The 13025-nt window shown below is 37.8% G+C and overlaps 1 protein-coding gene across 1 annotated transcript in view; it reads right to left on the bottom strand.

Annotated features, from left to right (window-relative positions):
* EXOC4 (exocyst complex component 4) overlaps positions 1–13025 on the bottom strand; it is an 816823-nt gene that overhangs the window by 739883 nt on the left and 63915 nt on the right. The window contains exon 5 of the mRNA XM_052638352.1: positions 12016–12125. Within this exon, the coding sequence (XP_052494312.1) occupies positions 12016–12125 (110 nt within the window). The remainder of the gene's footprint in view (positions 1–12015; positions 12126–13025) is intronic.

The following is a 13025-nucleotide window of genomic DNA, read 5'->3' as shown; positions in this document are numbered from 1 at the left end:
ACTGAAGGTGGGAGGAGAAGGGGATGACAGAGGATGAGATGGTTGGATGGTATCACTGACACAACGGACAAGAGTTGGTGATTGACAGGGAAGCCTGGCATGCTGCAGTCCATGGGGTTGCAAAGAGTCGGACATGACTGAGTGACTGAACTGAACTGAAATAAAAGTATCTGCAGTTTGCTGTAATGACAGAAGAGGGAGCCAATGAGCTAGGAATCCTACAAACACACCCCCAATATCATAAAAAAAATGAATAGAAAAAAATAATGAACACATTGTTATGAGAGTATTACCAAAAAAAAAAATCCAACACACGTCGAGAAGAAAATTCCATCCAATAAAACAGCATGAAGCACAAGAAATCTGGGTGATAACAATCTAGGTGGAATTAATATACTCAAACAAGAATTTGGGGATATGAAAAGCCACTTTGAGTCCAAAATTGAAAAATTATGGCAGACACAGACAATCAAAAGCAAAGCGTGAAAGGAAAACTTACAAAACTCAGGAACGAGAGGGAAGAAAAAGACAATATTATCTCATACCTCAAGGATACAATACAAGATAAGCAAGACAGAATAGATTGAGAACATTTATTCGATAAAGGATATTGAGTAAATGCTGGGACCCAAAGTGGAGGATAAAAAGAAGAATTTTTTAAAAACTAGTAGAAATGAAAAAATGAAAGAGAGAGTAGTAGGAATGGAAAACAGGCAAAGAAAAATACAGTGATAAAGAGGAAAAGTAAACATTGAACATTTAAAAATTGTAAACCAAGAAAACTTACAGAAAAAAAAAAAAAACCTGAATGCACAAAATGAAACAACAGCCCATTGGGTATCGTGGAAAATTAATACCTAAAGAAATCAAGACTCCAAGGCACATCCTACTAAATCTTTTCAGTTCCTAAGATTCAAAAGAAATCTGTAAGACCTAAGAATCAAGGAACTTTAACAAGGGGGGAAAAAAAACCTTAGGAATCAGAAATTTCAAAAAGCACTAAAAAGAAAAAAATGAAGCAGTATTTTGTAAAAATAATAATAATAATTTAAAGTGTAACCTAAGGAAGTTTTATCCCCAAGTGGCACTTTAAGTATCAAGGCTTTAGGAAAAAGAAATTAAAAGTTTTCAAATAAAGAAACTCCGTATCCATGACTCGAGGAATTTTTTAGATAATAAACTTCATTCAACCAAGAAATGAGTAGGAAACTTGAACAAAATGTCTAATTCATGAACATTTAGAATATTTAAATGTAGGTTTAATATAAAAACAAAAGTTGTGGAAAACTACATGAAAGTTCAGTTCAGTTCAGCATATGATTGCCTGCCTTTTTTAAAATTAAAAAGAAACTTAATTGGAGGCTAATTTCTTTACAGTGTTGTATTGGTTTCTGCCGTACAGTATGAATCAGCGATCAGTTCAGTTCAGTTCAGTTGCTCAGCCGTGTCCGACAATTTGCGACCCCATCAATCGCAGCACACCAGGCCTCCCTGTCCATCACCATCTCCCAGAGTTCACTCAGACTCACGTCCATCGAGTCCGTGATGCCATCCAGCCATCTCATCCTCGGTTGTCCCCTTCTCCTCCTGCCCCCAATCCCTCCCAGCATCAGACTCTTTTCCAATGAGTCAACTCTTCTCACGAGGTGGCCAAAGTACTGGAGTTTCAGCTTTAGCATCAGTCCTTCCAAAGAAATCCCAGGGCTGATCTCCTTCAGAATGGACTGGTTGGACCTCCTTGCAGTCCAAGGGACTCTCGAGAGTCTTCTCCAACACCACAGTTCAAAAGCATCAATTCTTCGGCGCTCAGCCTTCTTCACAGTCCAACTCTCACATCCATACATGACCACAGGAAAAACCATAGCCTTGACTAGGCGGACCTTAGTCGGCAAAGTAATGTCTCTGCTTTTGAATATACTATCTAGGTTGGTCATAACTTTTCTTCCAAGGAGTAACCGTCTTTTAATTTCATGGCTGCAGTCACCATCTGCAGTGATTTTGGAGCCCAAAAAATAAAGTTTGACACTGTTTCCACTGTTTCCCCATCTATTTCCCATGAAGTGATGGGACCAGATGCCATGATCTTCGTTTTCTGAATGTTCAGCTTTAAGCCAACTTTTTCACTCTCCTCTTTCACTTTCATCAAGAGGCTTTTTAGTTCCTCTTCACTTTCTGCCATAAAAGTGGTGTCATGTGCATATCTGAGGTTATTGATATTTCTCCCCGCAATCTTGATTCCAGCTTGTGTTTCTTCCAGCCCAGCGTTTCTCATGATGTACTCTGCATACAACTTAAATAAGCAGGGTGACAATATACAGCCTTGACGTACTCCTTTGCCTATTTGGAACCAGTCTGTTGTTCCATGTCCAGCTCTAACTGTTGCTTCCTGACCTGCATACAGATTTCTCAAGAGGCAGGTCAGGTGGTCTGGTATTCCCATGTCTTTCAGAATTTTCCACAGTTGATTGTGATCCACACAGTCAAAGGCTTTGGCATAGTCAAGAAAGCAGAAATAGATGTTTTTTCTGGTACTCTCTTGCTTTTTCCATGATCCAGCGGATGTTGGCAATTTGATCTCTGGTTCCTCTGCCTCTTCTAAAACCAGCCTGGACATCAGGGAGTTCACAGTTCACGTATTGCTGAAGCCTGGCTTGGAGAATTTTGAGCATTACTTTACTAGCATGTGAGATGAGTGCAATTGTGTGGTAGTTTGAGCATTCTTTGGCATTGCCTTTCTTTGGAATTGGAATGAAAACTGACTTCCAGTCCTGTGGCCACTGCTGAGAAGTAAAAATATGCAGCTAAAAAAATGGCAGAAGAAAAAGAGGAAAGTAGAGTAAGTTTATTGTTTATCATGGAGGCAAAGGATGGAAACTAAAGTATACCAATAAAAATGGAGAAATCGAGAGTAAAGGTTTAACCAAACAAACAAAAAAAAAAAGCAGCTAAGAGCATTTTCTTAAAAGTATACATACATTAAAAGACAATCACTGGTGGTGGCAGGGGGTGGGGGCAAGAGGGGGGGCGGCGGTACTTCCTAGACAAAAAATTTCGGTGTAAGTAAAATAAAAGAACACATATCTTAGAAAGAAACATAGCATACATAATACACATATTTACAAAACACTACGATACAACTGTGACTGAAGACATCAGTCATGTCAATATTTATCAATGGATTCAACTCATCTATTAAAAAAAGGTTTTAATTCAGCTTACAAAGCAAGACCAAACTATATACGCTATACACATACTAAAGCCAATTTAGAAAGGCTAAAAATATAGAATGAACAGTTCAGTTCAGTCGTTCAGTTGTGTCTGACTCTTTACGACCCCATGGACCACAGTACACCAGGCCTCCCTGTCCATCACCAACTCCTGGAGTTTACTCAAACTCATGTCCATTGAGTCAGTGATGCCATCCAACCATCTCATCCTCTGTTGTCCCCTTCTCCCCCAACCTTGAATCTTTCCCAGCATCAGGGTCATTTCAAATGAGCCAGTTCTTCCCATTAGATAGCCAAAGTAGTGGAGTTTCATTTCAGCATCAGTCCTTCCAATGAATATTCAGGACTGAATTCCTTTGGGGTGGACTGATTGGATCTTCTTGCAGTCCAAGGGACTGTCAAGAGTCTTCTCCAAAACCACAGTTCAAAAGCATCAATTCTTCGGTGCTCAGCTTTCTTTATAGTCCAACTCTGACATCCATACATGACTACTGGCAAAACCATAGCCTTGACTAGACGGACCTTTGTTAGCAAAGTAATGTCTCTGCTTTTAATATGCTGTCTAGGTTGGTCATAACTGTTTTGCAAGGAGCAAGTGTCTTTTAATTTCATGGCTGCAGTCACCATCTGCAGTGATTTGGGAGCCCAAAAAAATGAAGTCTGTTACTGTTTCCACTGTCTCCCATCTATTTGCCATGTAGCAATGGAACCAGATGCCATGATCTCAGTTTTCTGAATGTTGAGCTTTAAGCCAGCTTTATCACTCTGCTCTTTCACTTTTATCAAGAGGCTCTTTAGTAGTTCTTCACTTTCTGGCATAAGGGTGGTGTCATCTGCATATCTGAGGTTATTGATATTTCTCCCAGCAATCTTGATTCCAGCTTGTGTTTCTTCCAGCCCAGCATTTCTCATGATGTACTCTGCATATAAGTTAAATAAGCAGGGTGACAATATACAGCCTTGATGTACTCCTTTGCCTATTTGGAACCAGTCTGTTGTTCCATGTTCAGTTCTAACTAACGCTTCTTGACCTGCATACAGATTTTTCAGGAGGCAAGTCAGGTGGCCTGGTATTCCCATCTCTTTAACAATTCCCTTTAAGAATTCTCTTTAAGAATTTTCCACATTTGAATGAACAGTATGTCATTCAATAAGCATTAATCACATCAATGAAGGGCATTTTTTAATACCAAAAAGCACAGTTCACAAATGAAACTACAACACACGACTATTCACATACCAAAAAACAGCAATCACCATTTTTAAACAAAAACTATAGGTAAGTCAAAGAGACATAGAAGAAAAACACTAAAAATAAAAATGCAGATGGACAACTTAAACAACATAATGAGAATTTCACAAATATACATCAAACTCCTCATCTAATAGAGAAAATGCATCTTCCTCTCAAGTACCCCTGGAATATTAAAAAAAATAACAAACCATAATATATTAAGTCACAAAGAAAATGTTTAAGTCCTATGAAGTAAAAATATTACAAGCAACATTCTCAATTCAACACAACAAAGCTAGAAAATATTAAAACACACACACACACAAAAGACCCTTTCATCTTTAAAGTTGTTTTACTAAAAACACTTGGATCAAAGGAGAAATAAAAACTAAAATAAGACAATCTTTGTAAATGATATGTATCTAGGGGATACATTTGAAGTAGTAATGAGAGAAAATTTTCTATCACTAAATACTTTGATCAGTAAAAAATGAAAGAATTAAAATGCATGATTTCAGTTTCTAGTGCAGGAAAAGGATAAACCAAGTGAAAGGATGAAGAAGGAAAGAATAAAAACATAAAGGAATGAGGCAGAGAACAAAAAAAATGGACCTAATCAATACATCAAAATTCTTGTTATTTCTTGGGAGAAAAAACGAACACCAAAGACAAACCATTAGCTATTTTGATCAAGAAAAGGGAAACAGCACAATTAGATGACATAAAGGAAACAAAAAATTTTAAAGCAGTAAGAAAATACTTTACAGACGTCTATATAAATGAGTCCAGTTCATTCACTCAGTCGTGTCCCACTCTTCGCAACCCCATGGACTGCAGCACACCAGGCTTCCCTGTCCATCACCAACTCCTGGAGCTTGCTCAAATTCATCAAGTCAATGATGCCATTATTTTATATATATTATTCTACATAAATAAAATTGAATAAATGAAATCAATAATTGCCTAGGGAGATACAGATTATTAAAACTGACCCCAATAGAAACAAAGTTTAAACAGAACAATTTACACTGATGAAACAAAATTATTGAAGAATAAAAAGTAAATGTATTAAAACCTACCATATCCAAAAGGTTTCACAGAGAAATTCCTAAATCTTCAAACACCAGATACTCCCAGAGCTCCAAAGACTTCTCAGAGCATTGAAAAATGAAAGAGAATGTCCTAATCCCTTTTATGCAGCAAATTATTACATTGAAACCAAAATCTAGTATGATTTGGACCACAGGCCACTATTACTCATGAACATGATGCAAAAATCCTAAATAGAATATTAGCAGACAGAATTCAATACTATGTTGAGAAAATAATACAGTATGATCAAGAGCAATGTATTCTAGTAATGAAAAATTGGTTCAATATTAAGAAATCCATTAATGGATATTAATAATTAAAAATAAAATTTTAAAATGGATAAAGACAAACAAGTTGGCACTCCATATCCATGAGTTTCACATCCAAATTCAGCCAACTATGGATAGAAAATAAATTCCAGAAAACTCCCAAAAGTAAAACTTGAACTTAGATGCATGCTGTCAACTATTTACATAACATTTACACTATATATAGTATAAACGTAACACATATGCACTGGGAAGCCAAAATATCCCTGTGACTCTCCTTACTGTGGTGGTCTGGAACCAAACCCTCCGTATCTCCTAGGTATACCTGTATTTATATTCTGTATCTTTCTCCTGTTGCTTTCATACTTTTACTATGAACATAGTAAAAGGGTATACATGTTGTACATGTGTAAACGTAGATTACATGCATTGGGCTTCCCAGGTGACTTGGTGGTAAAGAATCCGCCTACCCACGCAGAAGATGCAGGAGACGTGGGTCCTACCCCTGGTCAGGAAAATCTCCTAGAGAAGGAAATGGCAACATACCCCAGTATTCTTGCTAAAAAGTTCCACGGACAATGGAGCGTGGCAGGCTACGGTCCTTGAGGTCGTAAAGAGTCAATTTACAATTTAGCGACTGAGATGGCATTGTTTCTATACATGGATTTGTATGTGTTTCTGTCACAGTACCACACTGTTTTGATTACTGTAGCTTTGCAGTATTGTCTGAAGGCTAGGAGGATTATGCCTCCCTGCTTTGTTCTTTCTTCTCAGGATTACTTTGGCAATTTTCAGTCCAGTTCAGTTCAGTTGCTCAGTCATGTCGGACCAAGTCTTTGCAACTTGGGGTCTATATGTTTATATATGTGTATATGTTATATATAGTACTTACATAAACTACATTATTTAATACAGTTTATATATTAAAAATTAATATATTTTTCATAAATAAACTTTGGTCTTGCCTCACTTTTCTATTTAGAAACATTTGAACTATTAGTTCTATTCTGTCTCCCTTGTATATATTCCTCAACTCTACTTCTGATCAATCATAGAAATCAAAGATATTTATTAAGAGCAAATGCACGGATACCTCAGAAACAGTTATATTTAAAATACCAAGGGAGATCCTATCCTAAGGACAGAAGTAAAACAAAAGATGTCAAGATTTTGGAGAATCGGATCTTCACTATTCTGAAAGTGACATTTGAGTTCGAAAAAGAGGAGCTTCATCTCCTTTTATGTTAGTATTCATAGCTCCCAACCCACGTAGAGAATTTTTAAAACATCAAACCCCAAATTCTTGAGATAAATATCAAGTCTCTGAACAAGGTTTGATGAAATAAAATACACATCAAGAAAACAGTAGCAAAAGAAGAAAAAATAATTTCATTTGTGCTCTCTTTACGTTTTATTGCTTAACCTATGCTGGTACCAGAAAGAAAGGGAGAGAAAAGTCCAGTTTCATTATAGCTATATTCACAGCAATCCCAGCAGGAGTGTGAATAAAATGAATAAAGAAGCCACAAATGAAATGCCTGTGTACCTTGGGAATAATTGCTCAGGCAGAACGTTCCAAAGGCAATTTGCCAAATAAAAAGACACACTGAGACTCCAAAAGCTTAAACCAACGTTTTACTATAATTATTGGCTTTTCTCCATACCTTTTCCATGCTTCTACCTAAGTTATAGCTGAATGACTACATCTAAATTAGACATTAGTTTTCCCGTACATTATAAAATACTGTGACTAATGAGAATAATAGGGAAAAAAATGCTTGCAAAATACATCCTTTACATATTTAGAGTGAGGACAGCAAGAGGCCAGTCTCCAGCAAATACCTTTTTGGTTAAACCTGGACCAATCACTCAGCATCCCTGAATTCAGCTTCCATATTCGTCAAATGACACTTGATTTTTCATGTTATTTTAAAAATAACACTTGATTAACTAGAGAGTATAAGCAGTTTTTCATATATTGACTAATATAGCTGTCTCTTTATGCAAACTGCCTGCTCATATTTTTGCTTATTTTTCTACTTGCTTATCTTACCGATTTATAGGGATTCTTTATATATTCTTGATATTTTAACATCTGTCAGATAAATGCCCATCTTTCCATGTATATAGACACTTCTGTGAATTGCCCATTTGCCCGGTTCTTTACTATGCCATTGCTTTTCTTCATGATTACACAGGAAAATTAAGTGAATGCTAATCATTTTTCTCTTTACATGTTGCTTGCTTCTGCCAATCTGTGCCTGGAATTTGCATCTGATAATTAAAGATTTTATTTTTAATTAGATGATACACAGACATAGATAATTCCATACAATTTTATGATAACTTAAATATCTGGCAATACACTTAAATATGACACAAATATAATAATCATAATGACAGTAACAGTAACTGCCCCAACTACCTTTAGGACGGCTGCATCAGTTGAACGATGTATAGTATCTTACTAACAGTAACATGTGAACTATGATAGAACACCTCTCACATAAAAGTCACTCACAACTCTATTTCTAAATAAGATATTTGAAAAATGACTCATTCACAAGCCAACAAAATTCTCATTTAATTAATAATAATCTGAAAGTTCTCAGAAATCAGCTGCAACTTTAACTTATGACACCCCAATGGGAGATGAAATTCTACCCAGAGATTCCCTATTGCAACTTCCTCTATAGGAATGTCAGCTCTAATGGATTACACCCTCAATCCTACTATTTCACAAGATAAGAAAGGAGCTTTAAGAGCCTATGTTAAATTCCCTGCTGAAAAAGACTATTACTTTCTAGGCTGACTTGCAGAGCACTTCACAAATAGACTCTCAGGACTTACTGTCCATTATTTAGAGCAAGACAAAATTTCTGTCCTTTATTATAGTATATTTCATCAGCCCCACACTTTTATATGTACTTATTAAAAATATTTTATGTAGTTCTCTACATAATCTACATTTTTCTCATTTATACAATCCCCTTTAATAATGTGACCCAGATTAATATCATCCTAAAAACGAGAACTTCAAAGACTTCACACATCATTTCAAGAAAGTCAAATTTTTATATATTGGCTCTTAAAAATAACTTAGGTCAGAAAATAAGTACTTGCAGACTGTGATAAGTAGAATGGGCCCTGAAAGATTGTTGTTTAGTCACTAATCATGTCTGACACTTTTGCAACCCCATGGACTGTAGCCCACCAGCGTCCTCTGTCCATTGGACTTCCCAGATAAGAATACTGGCTCTAGAAGGTTGTCATTTCCTTCTTCAGGGAATCTACCTGACTCAGGGATCGGAGCCCCATCTCCTGCACGGGCAGGCGAACTCCGTACCACTGAGCCACCACCAGGGAAGCCCATGAAAGATATTCATGAACTAATCCCCAGAATCTGTGAATCTGTTACTTTACATGGCAAAGGAGACTCTACATGTGACTGAGGTTAAGGATACTGAGACAGAGAAAAGATCCTGGGTTATCGGGTGGGAATCAATTTAATCACATGATCCCTCAAGAGAGGAAGAAGGGAGCAGAAGAGTGGGTCAGAGAGATATAAGGTGAGAAGAATGTGACCCACTGTCCCTGGCTGTGAAGATGGAGAAAGGGAGCCTGCCACAAGTCAAGGAAAGCAAGAGCCTCTAAGAGCACGTAAAGGCAAGGAAATGGATTCTCCTATAGAACTTCTGGTAGGAACACAGCCCTGTCCCCAACCTTCCTTTTAGCCCAATGAGACCCGTACTGGACTTTTAACCTACAAAACTGTAGGATGATACGTGTTTCCTGTGGTAATCTGTTGCAGCAGTGACAGAAACCTAGTATCTAGTTTATTTGCAGGAAAACTGCGTGCTTTGGAACCCAGCTCCTGATATGAAATCACAAGCGCTACTATGTGTCAGCTGTGTCAACTTAAATCTATCATTAACCATCCTCAGTTTTGCTTTTCTCACCTGTAAAATGGGTCTAACAGTGCCTCTCCTAAGATCATTGAAGGACTTCATGAGTTAATCCACATAAAGCACTTATTTCTACTGTTTCACAGATAAAATGTATACTAAGCACATGTTAACTACTGTTACTATTGACTTTAATCAATTAACTATCTTCTTTTTCAGTCACCCCCAGAAAAATCAAGAGATCAATCTTCCGAACAGAAAAGGAAACGAGCCCTTCTAAGAAGAAAGTTTTGCGGCCAGATCTACAAGCATCTTCATAATAGTCCCAAGCTCCACTAATCTATCACCCAGTTCTTCCAGAGTCATTCCCAAAAATGAAGGGACAGATGGCTGGAGTCAAAGTGTCACTATGAGCTCCACTCAGTGATAAAGGCTAACTGCAGGGCCTGACAGAGAAAGTGCACAGAGAGGAAAAGCTGTCTCATTAAAAGTAATAGATGTTGCAGAATTAGCTTCCACTGAAATTTGCCATCACTGGCCTTTTCTCAGCTTATTTGGTATTTATGTTTTTCATTTTCAAAACGCCTGCCCCATCATCTCTTCATGAACAATTAAAATTTTTATTTCACTTGGCCACTGACTCAGCAATGTTTACCTAAATTGATATAAGCAGGCTAAGCGGCAGTTCACATTATAAAGACACAAAGATCTAACAATCGGTAACTTCCACAAAAGGCAGAGGTAAAATATAAATCAAGAGTATAAACGTGTTTTCTGTATCATAATTCCACACTCTACAACAGCTCAAAACAGTGTCAAAACTCACAGAACAGTGATACAGCAAAGAAAGAGGGAGAAAACAAAACCTTTTATCCAGGAAGAAGTCTGAATACACAGCTTTGTAAACTGTCGTAATATGTGTATGGGTTTTAAAAAATGAGTAAAATTTACTATAAAACAATTCCTTACAGCAGAAATTAGGACAACAATATAAATCAACCATAACTCAATAAAAAACTAAAATCAACCCACCTTAAAAAAGCAATTCTTATACTTTTCCTACAGTAAAAGCAATAAACTTCAAGATTCCAAGCTTAAATAATCCTAAAATTTAATTATATTTTATAAAGTAATTAAATATGCTTCAGCAATAGTATATTGTTAGGCTCTCAAAATAAACACTTTCAGTTAGTTGCACAAAATGCATTGACTGAGCTCAAAAATTATTTTTCCCCCTTTTCATCATTTCAAACTCTATAGGACTACAGAACCAGTAAGAAGTATGTTTTATCTGAAAAGTCAATAGTAATAATATTGTTATTCCTTTAAAAGACATTATTATTTCTTTAAAAGCATTTGTGAGGAGGTCATACCAAGGCAACTGCAGAAGAGCCCACAAAAAAAAAAAATCCAGTCACCATCTCCCCAACCCAAGGCTGCAATGGCAGGGAAGGTGTCTGCAACAGCCCAGAAGCTCTGAGCCCAACTGCGATGAACTGAACTCTATGACGGGGCAGGGCTGAGCCACTCCAGAAGACTTCCCTTAAACTTTGCTTCCATAATCAAAAATACAACTTCCCTCCCCAACTTTCAGTTCAGTCGCTCAGTCACGTCCGACTCTTTGCAACCCCATGAATCGCAGCACGCCAGGCCTCCCTGTCCATCACCAACTCCCGGAGTTCACTCAGACTCACGTCCATCGAGTCAGTGGTGCCATCCAGCCATCTCATCCTGGGTCGTCCCCTTCTCCTCCTGCCCCCAATCCCTCCCAGCATCAGAGTCTTTTCCAGTGAGTCAACTCTTCACATGAGGTGGCCAAAGCACTGGAGTTTCAGCTTCCCCAACTTTAAATATCAGCAAAAATGGCTCTCCTTTGTCTCATTCAGTACCATACTAGGTAGGTCAAGAAGAAACAAGATTAGTTTATGGATACGTCCTCAGAGTGCACTGAGCGTGTCCACACATGCACACACAGGTAGACATGGAGAGGCCACTTGGAAAACACAAGGAATGTAGCTCTAGAGCAGAGGTGACACACGCAAAAGCTCTCATGGCCCAGACAAGGAATGTGCTATGTGCAGCAGCTGGGTACAAGCTAATAGGCTCAACAGCCGTTACAGCAAAACACACACACACACACACACACACACACACACACACACACACCACCCCCCCACATCCAAAGCATTCAACTTCAAAGAAAACCAGCAGTGCTGCTCAAATGGAATGCCCACCCTGGCCCCGGCCCATTACAAAGCAGTTGAGTGGCTGAAGAATTAAACACTTACCACTGGAGCTTCCAGGAGTAGAATACTGAGAGGTATCGAGGAATTTCCGAGGTGTAGGAAGGTTTGTGACATCAAGCAGAGGGACAGGAGAAGCGTCCTTCACCAGGGAGCTGAAGGGGAAGAACAGCAGTAGTTACTCACTCACCACTTTCTCCAGAATCTACTTACATCCCAGGACATGCCCATCTTTTATTCCTGTCTTTCTCTCATGAACCCTCTTGACACTCTGATTTCAAGTATTCCCCCAGTCTATTTCATAAAGCAGTGACTGTCACAGACAAGTGAATAAATATGCATTTTAAGGATTCCAAATATGTACATTTTCACCTTTTTAGTTCAATACTAGGTGAAGAAAATTAGTGGATATTCTGATGATCTGCATGGCCACCTTATAACCAAGTTATACCATGCAACTTCAGGACCTCTTTGTTTCTGTGTTAAACTTATCAGCGAAGGGAGAGCAAATAACACCTTATCGTGATAAGTGAATGAAAGTTTAGATAGTTACGTCCAGTGTAACTTGTGTTTTTCAAGCTGGAATCTTTATTTGTTTAAGATGCACTGGGAATTCACTATGTTTAGTTTCCTTTAAAAAAAAAAAAGTTCATAAATTTCAGCAAGCTGAGAATCACACCTATGAAAGATGATTTAAGGAATCTCAAATAGGTTAATTCAGCATTCGATTGCCCATTTCACCTTTTCCAAAAAGGTCCAGCAACTCATCTCATTAACTTTAGCGTCTCCATATAAACACAATAATTTTAAGTGACACAAAGACTATAAAAAACAAATTTTCAAGATAAGCCCCACTTATAGACATCTGTTAAGTACAAGAATGTAGGCGGTGCCAAGACAAAAACACCGGTTGAAGAAACTGAATCATCTAATCACTCTGCATTTCCAACAGAAAAGCTTCTCTAACTCATGTTCCAAGGACAGACAGGTCAAAGCCATAGCTCTCGGCAGCTTCCAGTCCCAGTAACATCACCAGTCACAGTGGCCATGGAAGT

Source organism: Budorcas taxicolor, chromosome 4 (assembly GCF_023091745.1).
Source record: "Budorcas taxicolor isolate Tak-1 chromosome 4, Takin1.1, whole genome shotgun sequence".
Lineage (NCBI taxonomy): Eukaryota > Metazoa > Chordata > Mammalia > Artiodactyla > Bovidae > Budorcas > Budorcas taxicolor.
The sequence above is the reverse complement of the archived record's forward strand: the minus strand, read 5'-3'. Positions and strand labels throughout refer to the sequence as shown.